This window comes from Lagopus muta, chromosome 17, assembly GCF_023343835.1.
Source record: "Lagopus muta isolate bLagMut1 chromosome 17, bLagMut1 primary, whole genome shotgun sequence".
Lineage (NCBI taxonomy): Eukaryota > Metazoa > Chordata > Aves > Galliformes > Phasianidae > Lagopus > Lagopus muta.
In genome coordinates this window covers 4,070,735-4,091,971 of record NC_064449.1, presented here as the reverse complement: position 1 = coordinate 4,091,971, position 21,237 = coordinate 4,070,735, and the positions used below count along the sequence as shown (strand labels likewise).

The following is a 21,237-nucleotide window of genomic DNA, read 5'->3' as shown; positions in this document are numbered from 1 at the left end:
TACATAGACATGCCAGTTTTCATTCCCCTCCATGGTCTGGGGAGCCAGAGCCTGGAACTGTTGTTTTCAACTGGAAAACAACAGAGCAAACAACAAAAGATAGACTCTACATATTTGTATTATTATCTTTTCATTAAAAAACAATTTAACATCTCACAGTATTCAGAGGAGCAGCATTTTAATTTTGTTGAAGCACTTTAAATTTTGATTAAAAAAATCAAGGTGCTAAGCATGTTCTTACTAGGAACTAGCTGCTCAGCTTCAGCACTCCTGCTCTCAGGCAGTGATGCATACAAAAATTGGAAAACCATTTTGGTAAAAAATATATTCAATTAAAAAAAAAAATCATCTCTTAATCTCTAGAAGAGTGACTGCTATCATTTTCAGGTGGGAGACTGTCCTGCTCCCATCTCCAGAGCCCAGTAATCTTAAATCCAACCATGTCTTAGAGCCTGTCTTTGTTGGCAAGCTGATCTTTGAAAGGCCTTCTCACCTTTACCCTCTCCATTGCTCTAATCTTTTCCCACATGAGTAGTAGCAATGGGATCCTCAGGACTGAAGCTTCCTATACTCTCTCAGTGCCTTTATCCTCAAACAAACTACCTACCCCAAGCTCTAAGCAATAAACTCTCCTCTAGAGAAGGGTGCTATCGTCCTCCTCTGTCCTACCCTACATAGCTATCCACCTCTTTCTTTGACTTTATGCATAGAACAGAAGCATTCTTGCTCTTTGTACTCTAAGAGTCTGAATTAATACTACCCATTAAACCCTCTGACACCTTCTGGACTTACCAGTTGTGTCTCATTTGGCAAACATTTGTCTTGACGTTTTCCAAAAGCTTCCAGAATTTTTGGATAGTTCAATAATAATTAACTGTTTGGAAAAAATTATATAGCTTTCAACTTAAATAAGCAACTTATATTTATTTTTCCCTTCTCTTCCCTTTTCATCTTTCCCTTGTAGGTTTGCTTCAGAGCAACAAAGTCTGGCGAAAAGGCTGGCTTTATGCCAAGACATGCTTCCACATCTCAGCATGAGATTCTGGAAGAGCCAGGAGAGGGATACAACCTGGACTGCTCAATGCAAACATCTTTTAAGGCCTCCTTACTACAAAAATGATGAGTTGGGATGTTGAGATGCACATCAAAAATGCCCTCATTTACATCCTCCTTCAATGAAAGATAAAACTAAGGATGGCATCCCTCATCATCCTCTTTGGATAGGAGCATATGTTTGAGTGATGGACACAAAGTAAGTGAAATAGAAATACATAAAATGCAGTTGAATTTGTACAATTTGAATGCGGAGCAGTCAACATCTTTTAGTCTACTTAGATGATGTAAGCAGAAGAAGGAATTGAGAAACAGATCCAAAGCGACAAAGATTGAGAAGAACAGCAGCCTTCTGGAAGTCAGCTTGTGGCCCTCACTTCCTGAACAAAGGACATGAGGTGCTGGGAGTCTGTCACCTCCGAGGCTGAGGAACATAAAGCCCCTCCACATGTAGCCCACGAGGTATCCTCTTGGTTTCTTTTGGAACAAGACACTGCTTTGTCCCTCTGCATCTTCTCTACGTTGGCTAGGTAACCAAATGGAGGCCAGCCTGCCATGCCACCCAACCAAACACTACAGCCTCTGTCAGAAGACAGAAGCATTTAGTCAGTTGGTAAAAATATATATATATAAATCCCTTTGACATAAAAATATGTCAAAGAACAATGCCCTCAATGTTCAGATATCAATGATCTGATCTCCAAAAGAAAGACTGTTCTGACGAATAAGGCCAATGAACAACATCAGAATGCTGCCGAGTCTGTGATGCTAAATGAATTGGCCATGATCACATTAAAAAAATACATCATTGTTTGCATGCTTTTCATCTGGGTGTCTGACTGAAGTGCTGTTAGCCCTTGGTTGCAAGTGAAATTAAAGGAATTTCTCTTTGAACGCGAAGAACACATTAAAAGTTAGAAGCTGGTTTTGTATAACATCAGACATCTCACATTAAGGACTCAAAATGAGCAGATGCACTTCCTATAATCTCTCTGCCTTCATTACCTGTGATAAGTGGACATGGTATCTTCTTATCTCACAGGACACTGCAGGGATAATTAAGGCCTGCATAGCATTCCAATAGTATTTGGAATTAATGGTCATGCCCAAAGGAAATGAGTGCTTGTGCACTCAGAACTAAGTTTAAAACGTCCCACATATACAGAGCAATAAAATACTGAATCCAGTGAGTATTACTTGTTACATGCACTAAATAACACAGAAAAAACTATACAAAAAATAGGACAATTGTGTAATTGAAATTAATTATAAAGACTCAAGGCTATCTGCACAAGGCAGGACTGCATAGTCAGTAATTCTTTAACCTTTAAACAACCTTACAAATGTAGTATTTTGAGAAAGCAGTATGTATACAACAACTGTCATGTTGCTATATACAGTAACTGTTGATTTCTAGACTCTGGCCACGATAATCTAAATAACTGCAGGCATGTAAGAAGCCAGAAGAAGGGACTACTATACAAGCAAGCTCACAGACGTGTTTTCAGCTAATGAGGTGTAGTGAGGGGAAAAAAAAAAAAGACTTGCATCCTGGTATTTCAGGGGTCTGATCCAACATGGTTTAAATACACTGCAACGAGCAAAGTACATGACACTTAATTTTGTTACTGATGTCTTTTCCACTACAGCTGAAAACATAATTATAGTAAAACTCATCTAACAACTTGTGTCCAAGTTTAACTTGCTTAGGAAATAGCATAACCATTTATAAACTAATTTCTTCCTCCCTGTTGTGGACCTCCATTCATAGATAGCATTGTCAGTTGTGGACTAACGGCAGCCACGATCAGCTCAAGCAGTTGAAGTTCATTATTTTAAGTTTAATCTGTCTCAGTATCCCTGCATTTTTTGGAAACAATAAAAAAATCTTTTTATAGTCAGAGAGAAGAAAGCAGCTGGTTATAAGTATTACCTTTTTAAAAGGCAGTCTTCTAGTATTGTTAGGACAACACTAAATTATCTACTTTTAAATGCTTATGAGCTGATATTCAAATAAATCAAGACTAAGATGAAACATTTGGCTGTTTCTCTTCCAGGCCTCCAGCTACAAACAATGTGACAGTGGGTTCTTTGACTCAGCCATATGATGTCAAATTGCATTTTCCTTTTAACCTAAGAAACATAACCTGAAAATCTCAACCCAATATCAAAATATTCTTGGAGCTTTTGAAATTATTAATGATCATTTCTCCATTCAAAAGGCTCTTGGATATCACAAGAATTCTCATCCCGAGCAATTAGGAAAAAAAGCATCTCAGAGTTAATAGGGTAAAGCAGAAGCAGCTAGCTAGATTCCATACACTATATTCAAATAAAATACAACAATCAACAGTAAATGAACTTAATAATGCCTTAAGAGACCTTGAGGAGAAGAACAAGAACACTTTCAAGCAGTCTTTATAATCTAACATTCATCCTGGGAGAAGTAAGGAAATGCATGATGTGACACTAACCAAGAAAGAATGATAGAAGGATGGATAAAATCAATGCTAAAAGCAATGGTTTGTGGAACTTGTCAAACTCTGGAAATCATTTTGATATAAAATAAATAAAACTGTCTGATAAAGGTGTTGATTTACATGTATACTGATACCTGTAAAATACCCCTCATCTTCTCCCATGACACTTTGATTAATAGGACAGAACAATACAAAGTCAACACAAATTAAACAACTTAAACAACAGATTTCTAAGTGTCATTTGCAAATTGAGAATTCAAGGCTGGTTGGCTACACTGTCTTAGAAATAGAGTAGGAAGAAACTAAGAGCTGTTTTTGTGCTGCTAAGTATTTGTATGAATGAATTGGGGAAACAAAAAATCTGCAGATGACAAAGATTTCCAAAGAAACACCAGTTTGGCATGGAAGTGCTCTGCAATTTTGAAAGCAAAAGGATAAAAACGGCAAACTACAGTTCAAAGGCAAACAGATCAAGTCAAATATAAGAGATTTCTGACTAAAGAGAGCAGTCGATAGCTATTTACCAAAGCAAGTGGCAGATTCTCTATAAGATAAAAAATGCAATACACAACAAAAAAAATTCATCAAGTTCTAAACAACAGCCATGCCCCTGAAGCAAAAATAATGCAAAATAGCCTGAATGGCCACACAGAAAACACAAATCAAGCTACTCAGTCAATTCTGATAAGATAAAAAGCTCAGAAGAGATTATATGGATATGCATTTAGTAAACAGTAAAAGTTTTTATGAACATCCATCTCCCACACAAGTCACTCCAGTTTAGAGCTGACAGCGTTAATTCTCCTTATTCCACTTCCATAGAGCAAAAGAAATGGTCTGTATATTCCAGATACCTTATCAAAGCCTTCAAAGTACCCAAAAATAATTAATTTTACTTGTGTAAGGCAATGACAACCCACATAAACAGACGCACACAATGAACACAGGCCCCCAAATGCACCTATACTTTAGGAAGCTCTGGTCCAGTATCCCCACTTCCAAAACATCTGGTATTTAGAGATCTCGTAGCAGCATTTAAGCATCCCTTTTCTTCAATACATTCAAAGTGTGAAAAAATGAGTTAAAAATGAGTAAAAAAAAAAAACACAGAACACTTATTTCTGCAATTTAGCTTGAACATCAGTCAGAAGTCTCAATTTAACATCAAATATACAACACAGTAGCACATGACTGATAGTGTATCAACTAACCTGTCTCACCTTTCTGGCAGCCCCCCTCCCCCTTAAAGCAGTGTACTCCTTCCAACTTTACAAGGTGTGATTGACCCCAAAAAGGCAGGAAAGAACTCACTGATTTTGTAGATTCCAGAGACCCTGAAGACAGGGTGTCTCTGCTGCCTCGACTCTTGGAACTGAGATGGGGGGAAGACGATGGCGAGTCATCGATGTAGGGCATCATATCATGATGTCGCCTCTGTTCTTCAGCACGGTCTGCATCATACGCGTAGCTGGGTGGTGTGCCACTGAATGAAGCATCTGCAAAACACGGGAGAAAAATCTGTCTGGTCAGAGCCAAACTGGATATGAAACAGGCTGGTCAACCACAGCACTGTTGATGTCCCAGCTATTTAGTTTACTGATAAGTAATCACAGAATCAGTGATAGTTAAATATAGATCAAGTGGAAACATGAATTTAATTAAGCTCATGTCACCAAACATTCATTTTGATCATTTTAAGTCCTAAAAGGCAAAGTCCTTTCTAATATCTAACATTGGCATTCATGAAATTGCAGCTCTTTCCTCCAAGTTTTGCTTCAAAGTATTAGCATTAAGATAAATACTCGTACAGGCTCCATACAAGTCACACAGTCTGAGTCTATCAATGCAGTGGGCTGGGGTAGCAGCCTCTGTTGTTCTTATTTTTCTGTGGAAATGAACAGATGATGCCCCTGAAGGTTTAGCAATCATCAATAATACATAGCTCAGAAAATGAAGAGTTGGACTTGGTGATCTTGAAGGTCTTTTTCAATCTAAAAGATTCAGTGGTTCTGTAATTCTCTTCAGACTAGGAACAAGAGGACTAGGAAAGAAAGGTCGTACATGTCAAGTGAACGGGCCTGCTGCCAAAACAAAACTCTAAGAGTCCATCTTCTATTGGCTGCCTTCCTCCTCCATTCTAATTCCCTAAGCAAATAAACAACCACCCTCCTTCTCTCCAGTACCCCACAAAAATAAAAATAAAATGGTTAATTTGATTCTTTACACCACATCTGAATTTTTATGAGGTATCAATGAATTTCTGCAGGAAAAAGGAGTAGTAAAATTGATTCTGGTATCTTTTCTACTGTTTCTGCAAAAAACTGTACTGAGGACACACACTGAACAGAACAGCTCCCTGTGCTGTAAGTTAAAAGGTCTTTTACCTCTCTGCACAAATACACACAGAGGATGAACATTTGCTTTCTGCACAGTGCCAAAGCATCACATCTCTCGTGCCCAAAGGAGGATGGAAGCAACTTTGCATGTTGCTCATACTTCACGTGTGAAGCATTTTCACCTGTCAGCGTACAGAAGTGTGAGCAGTGATAGCCATGCCCAGGCCATGGCAGAAATCTGCTGCTTTCAGTTACAAGTCATCCATTTTCACTCTTCTCCCCAAACTGAGGAATAACTCAAGGCAGACAAGCTAGATCCACTTCTGCTGTAGCAGGCAAGCCTTATGAAAGACAAAGCCATAAACAAGGATTTTGCTTGTTTGTTTTTGGTCTTAAAAAGTTCAAAAATTTGCATTAAATTCACACTGGAACTCAACCTTTACTTGTAGAACTAGTTTCTACTTGTTTTCACATATCTAGGTTCTGTAAAAATAATAAGCAGCAGCTGCCAAGCATACTAATAATCCTGTTATACATCACCAAGGCAGGGTGGAGGAGTAACATTTTAAAGCCCACTTTCCTCCTTCACAGTAAACTCAGTTAAAGCATGACTCATGCCAGCAAAGGATGTGAACTTTGTGTGAAACAGAATAAAACTTGATCCGTGCGGTTTATTCAGGAGGGAGAGCCAGTCCAGGGAATTTATGCAAACAATATACCGAAAACCTAACAATAAACTCACTGTAGAAGTGAGCCTCTGTCTCAATTTGTAGCAAATACCACCCCGCTAAATAACTGCTGTGTATGTGGCCTTCAGGCTGCTGAGTGACCATGGCAATATTATTTTAACAAGCTCAGTGAGTTTTATGTCACCCACTCTCTCATGGTATTACCTTGTGCTCAAGCCCTCAGTTTCTCAAAGGACTTTTAGATTGTGCAAGACCACAGGAATGGGAATGGGAGAGGAAGGGAAAAAAAGAAAAGAAACAGTACGTATTTGCTGGGGTGGACTTTTATTGAGATGTCAGAGACTTCCCAGATTTTCTTAGTTGTTTAGAACTCATCCTATTAAGTTAATTTGGTAAATGGAGGCTTGAAATAGAGGTGCTAAAGTAAGGATGATCGGGCACAAACAAAAGAGATTTCAGATAAGTTGGATAATGCCCACATATCAGCAAGCCAAACAAATCACAGATCTCATGCTTGAATTGTCAGGAGCCCTTTAGCTAAAAGAATGCAGGAGAGAAGATATCATGGCCTTTGTGTTCCAATTCTCAAACAGGCAAGGAAAGAAATCAACAGGAATAACCTCCACCACGTGCAAGACGACTGGTCTTCTACGTGGTCACAAGGCATGATTAGGGACCATGCTGACTCCAGAAATTAGAATTTTATGTGGAAGACAATCCTTCTTCCTTCCACCTCTACAACATTTATGTCATTAAAAAAATAAAAATAAAAATGTAACACCAGGCAAATTCACTGGAGGAATGCAAATACCTGATTTCCATTGAATTATCCCTCCTGCAGCTTTCTAACCCAAGAAGCCTGAAAAACACTGCTGACAATTTAACACTTGCTTTATCCACAGAGGAACATCAGTACAGGGTGCTTATGTCAGCTTCATGTCTTTGATCAAGGAAGAATTTCTTCAAACTCCTATTCAAACCAGTTTCTCCTGCACACATGCAGTAACAAGACTCATTTGCTGCGCAGAAATGAAAGCAGGAATATTTCTTTACTCCCAGTGCTTGCTTTCTAACTGTATGGTTTGCTCCCTTTCTGTTAATGGAGAAATAAACTCCATATGTATATATCAGCAGGAAGGCTTGCAGGGAATCACAGTATTTTCACTTTCCTCACTTTCTCCTACTAAGAAGTAGGCTTTGTATTTCTGATTTCCACAACACTTTTTGTCTCCTACTACACAGGAAATCATCATTCGAAAGGAAAGAAAGATGGAAGACTTAGGTTAGGAAGAAGAGATTTATTCCCAGCACTGCATAAAGATTCAGTTTACCTTTGCATCATTCACTTTGTCTTTCCATGCATGAAAATGAAAATAAGACCCCTCAGCAAGGAATGAAGAGCCAGCCCATCAGTGTCACAGACTGCCACAAGATACGTGCAGAGAAAGCCCCACACAGAATTTAAAGCTTTGATACTGTATCTGTAGTATCTGTAACACATTCAAAAAGCTTAGAAACAGTTATAATCCCTCTTCTTCCTATTATTGTTTCATACAGCACTGAAATCCACCCATGGAGATTTTTAATTATCTCTGAGGCAGACAGACCTTCTTGCTTTTATTCCGCCATTTATTCCAACAGAAGCAAAGTATTACTCTAGCGAGATACACCAAGCAAGCCCTAACACTAATAACAGAGGTAGGCTCGCATCTCTGTGATTAAAGAGACCACTGTTGCTAGGGAAACTAGGTTATTTGGATCTCCTACAGGCAGGCACAACTCTGCACAGGCTGTTCAGGCTCTACCTGGCAGCAGAACGACTACAGCAAAGAGATTGGAGCCAGGAGCTCATTGGACATCCCTAGCTGCTCTGGGTGACCCTCCTGTAGATGTAAGCAATCTCAGGGAGCAAAGCACCAGTGTTGCTTTGGGCACAGGGACCTGGCTTAGCCATGTGGCCATTTAACCCCGCAGAGGCTTGTCCTCTGCATGAGGACAATGAGCAACAAAATGCTCAAGCTTCCCTCACCAGCAGCAGCTTTTCTCTTTTGGCAGCTTATAGAAGTCCCTGTCCCCTACCCTCATAAGAAAGTCTGGCAGCTGTGACTGACCAAATGTGCCCTCTCACCACTAAACAGCAGCTATTTCTGCCACTGGCCCTCCAATATTCCCTTACAGTACTCCACTCTGCACCAGCACATCACCATTTGCAATCAACTACTTGGGGGCTACAAAGGTTTTTCATCAGTTTTGCACGCACTCAAACGGTTACTTCCACCTTTCAGTTCTGATGACAGTAACCTTCCTGGCCTTGCTTTGTTCCCATCTTTAGGAACCTGCCCCACATCCTCTTCTTCAGTTATTGCTTCCATCCCCTCACCTCCCCAAGCTTTCATTTCAGTTTGCCGTGCTCAAACTCAACATTCTTTTCTTTTGTTTTTCTGTTCCTTACCTCTTCTAAACTACTCCCTCTTCCTCACAGCATCAAATTTCTCCTGGCTGGGAGAAAAGAGCAACCTAACAAACCTGCAGTTAGCTACAAACTTCCTTGCACTCAGTGACTGCACAGCAGCCTTGTCCTGCTGCCTACCCCCCTCCTGCTGTGTGTCACATGCATTCTTTGAGAGTACAAGACCAAGACAGAGAACTGCCTTGCCAGCAAGAAGGGAAAAAGAAACTAACTTCAAAATTAAAAAGACTAGTTGCATCTAATCGTTTGGGCCACACGGTGACTCGAGTGTCATACATTCACAGCATCACAACATCCATAGCTGCTTGAGAGGCTTAACAGCAGCATGCAGAGAAGCTTCCAAGCTAGCTGTGCCCCAGCTAATCCCACTAAAAGAGCGGCGAAGCCACAGCAGCTCAGACCTGCCTGCCTAAGTAAATACAGAGAATCCTGAAGGGGGTGGGGAAGCCGGTTTGTGCCAAAGCCCCACATCACTGTGGCTTCATTGTAAACGGTACCAAGGCTAGCACAAGTTTGCAATGTCTATACTCACTCCAAAAACATTCCTGCAGCTGCACAGCAGAAGAGTGTTAAACCAGTCTGCATGCTCCGGCCGTGCATTTCTATACCAAGGAATGTGCAAGGCCACAGTTTGATAATGCAAAGTCTTGGCAGCAAGAAGGGTCTAAGGTTTCCACCACCAAACCATAAACCACAGCATGACCCTTTCCCTCTTATCCCCTCAGTTACACACAGCCCCACACGTGGCTATGGCCCAGATAAAGAACTCAGTCAGCTCAAAGAAAAACATCTTCCACAATTCCCTTCTAAGCTGGATCAGCTCTCTGATCCAGTTCATGGCACAGAAATCCCAACTAAAAGGTTACATAGGCATAGTGGTCACAGGATAGGCATACCTAAAGCTTGTGCAGCAGCTGAAAACAATGTATTAGCAAAGCACTGATGGAGGCTTCCTTTAAGCAGAAGTTTGGTCAATTCCTGGATTCTAACATGGCTGCTTTGGGGACAAATAACTTTTGTGCAATCCTTGTTAGTGTTTCTTTTGGTTGATTGGTTGCTTTTGTAACCTTCAAATTAATGTGATCTCCCAAACTTAGCTCCAGCTTTTACATACCACCATTTGCTTGGTGATAAACAATGCAGGTTCATGTCATCATATTTCTTAGTGCTGGCCCTGGCCAGGCTGCTTGGAGAAGGATCAGGGATTCATTCCCAGTGCTAAGCACATGTAGAAGTACATTTATGTGGACAGGCTGTGAATGCAGTTGCCTAGGGAATGCAGCAGCACATTCTAAAGTACAAAAATGTTAAACTATGGAAAACTGAGTATTTTGCTCATTTTCTTGACATCATCTGAATCATCATCTGCAAAACCAGAAGCCATGCACACACGCTTTAGCACAAAGCTGAGATCCACTAACAATTATACTGTCTACCTATATCAGGAACTTGTCCTAGAATGAAAACCAGGTATGGGAAGGGGGGGGGGAGGGAGAGAGGAAGAAAGCAGCTGATTTGCCATGTCAAATCCCTGTGGCTTTATTCTTCTTAGATTGATGAATAAAAGGCTCCACTAAGACACTAAACAGATTCAGAGCAAAGTCTCTTCTTACACAGATAAGAGATACAATGCTGCAAGACAGTACACTTGATTATAAAGATGCTTAGTGAAACCTAAAGCCCTCAGTCAAATATGAAACCAAATATATTTAACAAAAAAGAGAAAAAGAAAAAAAAAACCACAAGCATGTACACATAAATAGATAGATCACTATTATTTCAAAAATCCTCTCTTTACTATTACATAGGCATGTAAACAGAGGCAAACAGTAACAAGAGCTAGCTTCAAGTCCGCCTATGGCTTCAAACTATAGACCTCTGTAAAGCACAGCTTTCAGTGCTAAGCAATCGACTCGTATCATGTGCCACAGAAAAAAAATATCCACGCAGGATTATCTTCCTTACCACTGCCAAACAACCTGTTTGAGAGCATGGGTTGCAGAAGAACTGTGGTGAAATACATAACACAGCTCACCCACAGGAAACACCCATCAACACACAGACGAGGCTGAGTTAAACAAGCAGTTTCATACAATAGAGACAAGCTGCAGTTTCCCATCTGCAGGCAGGCATTAAATGGGCACTGGAAGCATGCTGTATGTTGATAACCTGCAGCAAAACTCTTTAGGGGATAGGATGCAAATGGAAAGGTACCCCAGGCTTTCGAAACACAAAGCTGGACGCTGGAATGGCAACTTTACACTTCTGGTTGTGATATAGCCTAGTTCTGTGAATTTAAGAACTGAGCAGATTTTCCTGAAATCACCATACTCGTTTCAGGTTTGTGTCCCCTCCTCCCCATTTTCTTTGAAGTATAATGGTGTGCATGTGTGCACAGGTGTGCGTGCATGTAGTGATTGAGAATTGCATTTTATTTTTGAAATTGAAGATGGAAAAAGCAATGTACTTTACATATGGAAGCAGCAAGGGACAGCTGGTGGTTTTCCCTTCACCCTCCCTTCATCCCCCAAGGGATCTTGGGCTGTAGATTTTAACCAGCCCCCAAGAAACTTATGTCTGTGCCACAGATGAGCTTTATCCCTATAGCAGACAGTGCCCATCAGTCTTTAGGAGATGAATTAACTGCAGTCAACTTTTAATCTTTTAGGTGTGCCAAACTCAGATCATTAAGTCTAAAAAGGAAGACCAGAGGTCTGCAATGTGCCCACATGTGGTTCTATGAAGAGTTCAAGCAGAGACTAGAGGATAGGCCTGATCAGTTTGTGGCAGTCTATCACCGAGACACACTGTTGCTTTTTGCTCTGATTGAAATTTTCCTGCAGGCAGATTGAATGTTCACACAGATCTAAAGCCTACGCAGGCTGAGTTTCCACGATCCAGCCATGAAGTGCAAGCTGGAATTACTGAGACAGTTCTCAATCTCAGGGAAACCTAAAGGCATCCTCCCAAAGGACAGAAAGAATTGCTCACTGACGTTACTGAGAGAGTTGCTAGCATTAGAAATTCATGATGCTAACCTGGTCATTGAGGAGGGTCCACCTTTTCCCAGACACTGCTGTGTAACTGCCTATTCAAAACATTTTCCTGCTGGCAGCCTGCTTGCTGCTTGTCTTTGTTGCAGATAACTCTGGCTTAGCAGCCAGGGAGTGCTGCACACTCAGGAGGGCAGACCAAGCTGTCATCCCCACACTGCACTCAGCCAGGCTTTCAAACTTGGTCTGCCACAGAGGTCAGCAAGGGAAGAGTAGCAGAGATGTAAATTCCCATCTCTCTAAGACATTTGACACTTGCCCAACTAATATTAGGATGGAAACACAATCATCACACACCACAAACTGGCCAGAGGAGTCCATCAGATGATAACAGTTGCAAGTAGGAGGAAGTCAAGCCACATGTTTTAAAGGTACGGCCTTTCAAATACAGGGTGCCTCAACAGCATTTTGTAAAATGTAAGATCCTTTGCAAGTAGGCTGTAAGTTACTAACATCAGCAAAGAAAGTTAGACATTGCTACCACAGGAGGCGGGCCTTGAACATTTGTCTCTGATAGCAGACTATGCCTACGGCATACAGGCTTTCCACCAAGGCACTCAGAAGGGTTAATCACCATCACTTAGGGCTCTAAACATCTGTCAGTAAGCAGACACAGGTATGAATGAAGTATGTTCACAGAATCACTGGCTGCAAATATGCAGCCAAGAGAAAAAGACAAATTCTGATCAAACTTAAACTATATTCCAGAGAAGGAAGCACGGGAGAATACGTAACCTGCAGGTGAGGACACAGCCCAAAACAGTGAAACTCCTGCTGTCTTTTTTCTTTTCTGACTCTTCTTCCTAAACGCTTAGCACTAAGTCACGTGGTGCAACGTAACCCCCACAAAAGGACGAACTCATGCCTTGGATGCAGCAGAAACTGAGTGTGCTACCATCCAGGGTCTACACCTTTAGATTCCTCTCCTGTTCTATGTTTTCCCAGGCAGGATGGAAACATTTCCATGTTCAGTTCATGCTGGCAGTCAGGCCATTAGATGTTCTTGGCAAAGCAAATCCCGGAGCAAACCAGAATGCTTTACCAGTTTTCTTTTCCATTCCTCATTCAGGATTGTGCACAAAGTTTAGTTGCTTTGATTCGCTACAATCCTATTAGGCAGAAAATACATTTTAGGTCTAGTCCTTCAGAACCGAAGCCTTTTGTCACTATGAAAGTACAAGCACAGGCTGACACATCCACAAGTGAATGCAGGTTTACTTGAAAACCACCAGAATCTTCAGCAGTGACCAGATCAGAGGCATAAACTGACTACAATGAATAAAGGTTTTCCATGAAAAATAAGGTAGAAAAAGCAAAGAAAAACACAAACGAAGCAACAACAAACCACAGAGAGCTATAGGAGAAGAGCTAAAAGTCAGACTATTTCCCAACAAAAGCAGGAGCTGCATTAGGGGGTGTAAAGTCTCAGGATTCCAGCAGTCTCCGATTTCTTCACAGGCTTGTGCCCACATCTCTCCCATTGTCCCATAATGTCCTATAAGAGATCTGTTTGCAAGGAGCACAGCAAACCACAGCAGGAGCTGGCCAGGCTAAAAATAACTGGAGAAGAGTATTATTTTATAACACAAAGCAGTTCCTTATTCCATTTCGCTGATCATCTCCACAAAATGCATCAGCACAAACTGGGCACAGAGGTGGGATGGAACAAATGTGACTGTTCAGGTCAGCATTACTGCTGTGCTCAAAATAAAACCTTGGTTTCCCTTCTAAAAAGAAATCTAGTAACAAAGGCTAAAAGGAAACGGCGTGTACTAACTATATTTGGGAGGCTGCTTCTTCCTTGCCTGCTGTGGCTCTATCATTTGTCTCATGAATGGATGAAAATTCCATCAACAATCAACATACTAATTACCATTGTGTCCTCACAGTTATTTCAGAGTTTTGCAGTCATTTCAAACAACATTGACAACAGGATACTCCAGAGAAATAGAAAGGATTAGAAAATTAATAGAAACAAAATGGACCAAATTGCCACAGCAGGATCTGTTAGCAAGAAAACACCCCACGATGTGTATGTTCCATTTCCTGTATTTCACTTGAGCAGACCAAAAGTCCTGCCATGCAGAGAGGAAAGTGCCTGTTAAAACAAGGGTTTAACTGAAATGACAGGTTTGTGAGGAGGAAGGGAGGACCAAGCCCAGACAGTGGGGGATATTTAAAGTCTGTTTGAAAAAAGCAATAAACAATAAGAATACCGTTCTGTTTCCAGGTCTCAGCCTCTCAAGATGAGCTGCTTTGGCTTTTTTTAAATTGTTTTCTCACTACTGCAGCTAGGACACTAAGAAGCAGATAAAGCTAGCCACTATTTTCCTGTTTACAATGTAAATCTAGCCATTGGCATCTTTCTTGTTACTGTAAAAAAAAAAAAAGCAACAAAAAAGAACCAACCCAATTGATTTATCATCTCGGCCTAGAACAAGCAACCCAAGCTCTAAGTGCCTTGCTAGGCAGATGGCTCTGCCTACAACACTAACAACCTTTTTTGAACGCAGCTGTTGCCCAAGCTCAGTGCCTTCCTGTCACCTGGATGAAGAAAAAACTGCTTTGGTGTGGCTCATAACCATGACAAATCAGTTTAAGAAGCTATTATTATTTTTAATTGAGGATGCTGTAAGGGGAACACAGCTCCCCACAAACATTAATAAACACTATCTTCTCTCCATCTCCTTCAAAACTACTAGATAAGACTAAGATTCATTCTGGGCTAGTAAGTTCTCATGTAACACACCATGTCTTTTTCTTCCAAATTACTTTTTTCCCCTCAGAGCCTGCTTCTGGAGGTGTCTATTCTCCTGTAATCATGAGCAAATTTGAAAAACACAATACAAATACAAGCAGTACAGCAGTGTCAGAGCTCTCATTGAGGCTGCAGAGCAGATGAGAGGAAAAACCTCAGTCTGAGCCTATGGTGTTCTCCATCATATGCCAACTGTGCTGTTTTACACATCAGTATCATTGACTGCTTCACTGCTGTTCACATTTTACTAAAATATGGCAGGATAAGAGAGAGCATATTTTGGTAATACAGATGCATTACATTACCATGTCTTGAAATCCCACCATTCATCAGCATGAATGAGCCAGCAAGAACCATGATTCTGAAGCCAGGCCAAGAGGATGTGCCAGTGAATTTGATCCAAAAGTAAACAGGACCACATCACTTCCAATCAACTCCCCAAAAGCTTTCTTCTGTATCTTCCAAATTTATGCATATAGTGCAGAGCTCCTGCATGGACAGTAGTTGTCAAAGCATACAATCAGAGGTCTTCTTGCTCAGCCAAGTCACAAAGAGGTTTCACACAGTAACTCTGCATCAAGACTCCCTGTTAACTTCAAGGAGAGCTGGTGGATGTGCAGATGCACACAGACTCTGGCAGGATCAGAGCCTAGCTGCCTGTGCAGACAGCTGTGTCCACCACATACAAACAAAGGGCACTGAGAATCTGTAATTGAGATCAGCTGGTGCAGGAGGCAATGGCAAAGCAGGAGAGGGGCCTACCTATAAAAACAGGTCTCTGTTGCAGGCTCCAGAGAAGTCTTTACACTACACTGCACTGCAGATGAGGTGGCAAAGAATTGTCAACAGCAAGGACTCATTCCCAGAAAAGTCGAAGGAGAGAGTTTCAGCATTTATCCCTCCGTCCCCACTTTCCTGCTCTAGGTCTTCTCTTTCCATAGTGATGATTGAAGCTGATTAAAGTAACACTCTTATACTGGACACCACATCAAAAACACTAAATATATTTTCTGCTGTTAATACCTTCATTTCCAATATCATTGCTTAATAAAAACAGGCAAAGAGAACAGCTGAGCTGCTAGTCCTGAGCATAGAAGAGCCACAAGTAGAGCCAGAGAACTGGTTTACCTAGAGGAGCTAACTTAAAACAAGAACTTAAAAACAATATAGAGGCAAGGGAATATTTTCTATGTTGTTTTAGAGCTACTTTCTCCTCCTATTTCCAGTGGCATCCCTCTCTCAAAACAGAGGACAACCATTCCCCAAGAAGCAGCACTGAAATTTTAGAAGGACTGATAAACGCAATGGACTGACACAGGCAGATAAAGCCTGTTTCTGATTTCAAGCCTGAAAAAAGGAAAATAAATCAATTATGTACCAGAACTACAATCTCAATCTACTTAGTAGATAATAACCTGGGAATCTCCTCCCTTCCTCTTTCCAAGCAACATTTTGAGAGAGAACAAAGCATTACCAAGGAAAAGAATGGGAGTAGCTGGAACAGGAGGCTGTCTTGCACCAGCAGTCCTGCCACACAACTGCTCATGAACAGAGATCCACTAACAATTGGATCTGCCCAGGGCAGTTTGCAGCAGGCAGATGGTGATCAGAAGCAAGAGCCATTCTGCAAGGAAGCCCTGGGCACCTCACCCCTTTGTTCACTGCAACAGCCAACAAGGGGCTGGAAAGCAACTTGGTGGTTCAGCCTAAGCAATGAGCCAGGCCCGAACGCTTGTGACTGCAGCTTGAACAGCGGCCGTGGAAACACAAGTTATTGGATGCTCTGTGTGAACTGATATTCAAAACTGTGCTTTTACAGGTGAAAGAATCTGCAATCCAAGAACCACTAGGAGTAGCTCTGAGGGCCATCTATGGCTGCAAGGATTAAAAAACCCCAAATGAGACAAAACCTAATTTCAAGCCCCAGACACAGGAGATCTAGAAGCCCTTTGTATGATGCAAGAGGTAACTGCACTTTGTGCACAGATGCATCACAAATACACTGTGATCTCAGCATCTTGACTGCACATTTCAGAAATGATAGAAGGCTAAATGATTGTTCGGCCTCAATTTTTAAAAGTTAACACATTGGGAAAATACAAACAAACATCATTTTCTGTTGCACTGGAAGATGGTTTGACCACACGTACTTTCAAACAGCAGGTTTAGCAAAGGTGTCAGCCTCAGCTCCTCACATAGCCTGGAGGAATGCAGACAAAGATGTTAGATGAAATAAACTGCTTACTGAAAGGATCACTCACTTGAAAAACACAAGAAGTCACAGTCATCCTCCCCATCAGAGGGAAAAGATCCAGACCGTGCTTTCTGTCTTGACCAAACCGATCTGAGATGGAAATAGATTAGCCAGGCACAGATACTCTGAGCTGAGCAACTTGTGCACACAGCTTGTCTTTGTGACAGCAACCGAGCACACACCCAGAAGCATGGCTGCACTCCTCCACGCAGCGCGGCTGGGGCATAGTGGCTGCATTAAGGCTTAGCTGCCTCGGTTCTTCACTCCTTTTTATAGAAAATGTATTTATTTACTTTAATTACTCGTCCTTCAAGTCATCTTTGAAGGCAAACATTTTGAGTGAAAACTTCAGAGAAAAGCCGAACCCTCTTAAAATAGAGTAAGCATAAAACCAGAAGCAAGTAAAACACAACAAGGGAAAAATAAAGGCAGGCTTGTACACCAGCACTATATTTAGATACTGCTTTACTAGGACTTTTACAGAAACTTGGAAGACGCATTGTGTTGATGCTTGGTCCAGCCTTAAAAAGCTCCAAGCAATTCACACAGCCCTGAAATAGATTTCTGACGTTTTGAACTGCAAACTGCACAAACCAGATACTGTTCAACAGCACAGTAACTGTTTTTCTATACAGCTTCATCACACAGCTATGTTTCCTGGATTAATGCACTTTTATTTTCAGCAGCATTTTTAAACAGCAACTACACTGTATGACAGACTAATGCACTTTAAGTTTGAAATAACTGAAGAATTAATGGGACAAGACAAGATTCCTGACAATATTACCACAGCAGAAAAGCAGCAATGCTGCTTCTAAGTCTCCGTGTGGGATGAGGCCTCAAACTTGGTATCCACTTGCTAAAAATCAGAAGTTGGTCCCAGAATAGGAAACAAAACCAAACACACACGTGCACAACACCAGAAAGGTTAACCTGAGAGTTGGTTTACTTCCTCTGAATGGTGCATACCACAGTACGGATTTACATCGTTCATAAAATGCATCCACCCAGTACTACAAGCATTTGATTACAAAAGCTGCATGTGGCGACAAGAATCCTGTTCAGAACATCACTACCACAAAGCAACAACTACCTTCCACACTCCTATCTCAAACACTAATTTCTCCTCCTAATAGCAAAACATTAAAGATAGGAGAAAATGAAGGTATTCTGGGAAGGTGAATTGAAAGAGGAGCACTGGTACAAGACATAAATCCCAGTAACTTATCAAAATAAAACTTAGACTTAAGCTATTCCTGCAAATTTTACCAGAGATTCCTGTCCAAGAAGCTTTCAGTCAAAAAAGAGCAGGTCACAAAAACAGCAGGTATTAAAGATGCTGCAGAGGGACAGCTAGTAGTAGTGGAGGAAACAGTTTGCACAAATGAGATGACAAATATCCTCGGGCATTTTCTTCATCTTAATGATCACAACCGTTTAAGCTGTTAGTTTCACATCAGCAAAATAGGGTGTGTGGACCACAAGTGGCTAGACACAGAAAGAACCACAGGAAGTGAGATGTGCTGCTTCTGTCTCAAAATAAAAACAGGCTGAGCTCAGAACCAACTGAACACTTTACGAAGGGCAAGCTGTCTTTTAACGGAAGTTTGGTAGAGATGAAAAATGATGGAATAGCTTTGCTTTTGTTTATGGGTTTGTTCTTAACTGTAGGGAGAGGAGAAGAGAAACAAAACAAGCTCGTTCCTGCTACATATTACTCCAGAATGTAATAGCCAAGGAAAACTGTCAGGGTTTCACAAACACCTGCACCAGTGACCCATGTGTATAATTAATCTTAACATGAGGTTTTCATAAAGCTGAAAGCAGAACTCAGAGAGCAACATGAGACTTTCCTAGGTGAAGCCAGCATACCCTTGTGCCCACCAGCTACCTTCCAAAGACAGAAGCACCCACTTCTGTTTCACGTCCAGCAGATGGGGTCTCACATTCAATTAGGATGCCCCCTTTAACAGGAGCTTGAGGATCCACGCAGTGCCCAGTTCCATTGCAAGATTAGGTACGCTTTTTTTCTCTGCCTATGATTAGCATTGGATCTTGGCAAACAGGAGGGGAATAATTAAAAACAAAGAAAAAAAAGTACAGTGACTCTTGTCACAGGGTAACAGCATGATGGCCTAAGACATCACATACCCTAGATGTGAAACAAAGGACCTGGTTGTGCAATCTTAGTCTCACTACCCATATTCACTACAAGCAGCTACACAACTCACAGTATCCAGGTCCATCTTCCAAAGCCTGCAGGTTTCATCTGAAGCACAGAGCTAACCTGAAATCATGAACACTGGTTGTTCTGCCTCAAAGGGGCAGAAAAGGCCATAGGAGTACAGGCAGTGAGAATTTCAGGATGTGACATGCTCACACAAGGCACGCTTCGCAGAGCACCACAAAGCACTCCTGTTGTTGCCTCTTGGTTATGAGGATTCAAGCACAACATGTGAATCTCCTTATCTCAGCTGCTTCTCCCACAGGAAAGGATGAGCACTGACAGGTCCCTAGCGAACAGCAGCCACTACTGCTTTTCTGTAACTGCTTTGTGGAAACCAAGTTCCCTGTGGGACATGGCAAAAGGCCACAGGTGAAAAAAAAATTAGTAACAGCAGGATCTGCAGCACAGCAGTCTCCCAGTGCACAGAGTTCTCTAAAGGGATTACTGGCTATCAGCCAGCCTGAGGGGGCTCTTTGGATGAGGCTGGCATTGCTCCCGTAGGCATCAGGGGATGACACAGACACTAAGTAACAGACATAACAAACCCCACATACACTCAAAATGCATCAATATGCTTTGAAAATTGGGGAAAAGCAGTTCCAGCAACAAGGGGAGGATCTTGTCAGATGACAGTATTAACTCCACTGCGACTGGCCATGCACCAAACACCATAACACAAGAACAGCCCCTCAACAAGAGAGCTTAGGCCTTCTTCCTCCACTTCAGGGTAGGCAAATGGCACAAGTGGAACCAGCATCGACCAGAGACCATCACGCATTGGTATCTCTAAGAGCTAGTTTCATGAAGCATTGACTGGTCCTGTTTCTCACGGGGTGCACATGAACGACCAGCAGACACTGGTGGCTAACTGGAGTCAGGCAGTCGTGCTGTGCCTTATGCTGAGGAATAAGGAAAGTGATAGGTGCAAGCAGATATTAAGAAAGTCTGTGCATTTGAAAGGCAGGTGCTTAAAACCTACTGCTCAGCAGAAACTTGGAATGATCATACTGCAAAGTACTAAGCTTCCCTCTGGCTGTACAATTTCCTATCCAATCCCTCACTTATCTTTCAGAAAAATAAGTCGAGATTCAAAATGTTTCTTTCTTGCAGTAAAGACATTTTCACTCTAATCTGCCCCCAAGACAGGACAGGATTGCCTTTCCCCACTGCTTCTCTGACCAAAATGTAAAGATTCTTCTTGCCTAATATCCTCCAAGAACTTCAGACTCTTCTTGCTTAGCTCACAAAATCTGTGAAGATTTCCATCTTTGACAAGTTTTTGTATGTGAATATTCCTATTTTGCTGTCCCCACTATTTTGCAGAGACAAGAAGAACACTGCAGTCTACAGCTGTACAAGTGCCAGGATACTTGGTGTGCAACCCAGGAAGCTGCTCGATGCAGCTCGGTGAGAAATTCTGAGGAGGACACATCCAGCAAAGATCCTCACCTCCTTGAAATTCAGTTAGCCATTTCTCCTACAGTACCGAGATCCTGAGAATGCAACAGCATGAGAAGTGCACACAGCCTTCCCTCCACATCTGGCGGTCCACATCAACAGGAGGCCAAGGTTGCCAAGAAGCTTCAGGCACCGTGCAATCAGCTCAGTTAGTTTTGTGGTTTAGTGTCTAGCCACAGACCACCACGCTGCCATTGGAACCTACCAAACACAGATCAACTAATGGGCCCAAAGGCTGAGTATAAAATGTATATATTTAAGGGAAGAGAAAAAGGGGGGGAAAAAAAAGGCATGAATAGAAGCCTTTATGTCAAGAGTTACTCTCCATCTGGTTGTGTATTATATATCCATTGCCCATAGTTACTGAGTTTAATACAAGGGAAGGATGGACCCACCTTGTACATGCCTCTCCTGCTTAGCTTCTTTAAATGGTAAGATTTCCATTTGGTTTCACCACTT

General features: G+C 41.6%; 1 protein-coding gene across 4 annotated transcripts in view; it reads right to left on the bottom strand.

The window, feature by feature from the left end:
* Positions 1-21,237, bottom strand: part of BCR (BCR activator of RhoGEF and GTPase) — a 102,570-nt gene that overhangs the window by 48,249 nt on the left and 33,084 nt on the right. For all 4 annotated transcript variants that reach the window (XM_048963728.1, XM_048963727.1, XM_048963729.1 and 1 more), the window contains one exon: positions 4,845-5,029. In XM_048963728.1, the coding sequence (XP_048819685.1) occupies positions 4,845-5,029 (185 nt within the window). The remainder of the gene's footprint in view (positions 1-4,844; positions 5,030-21,237) is intronic.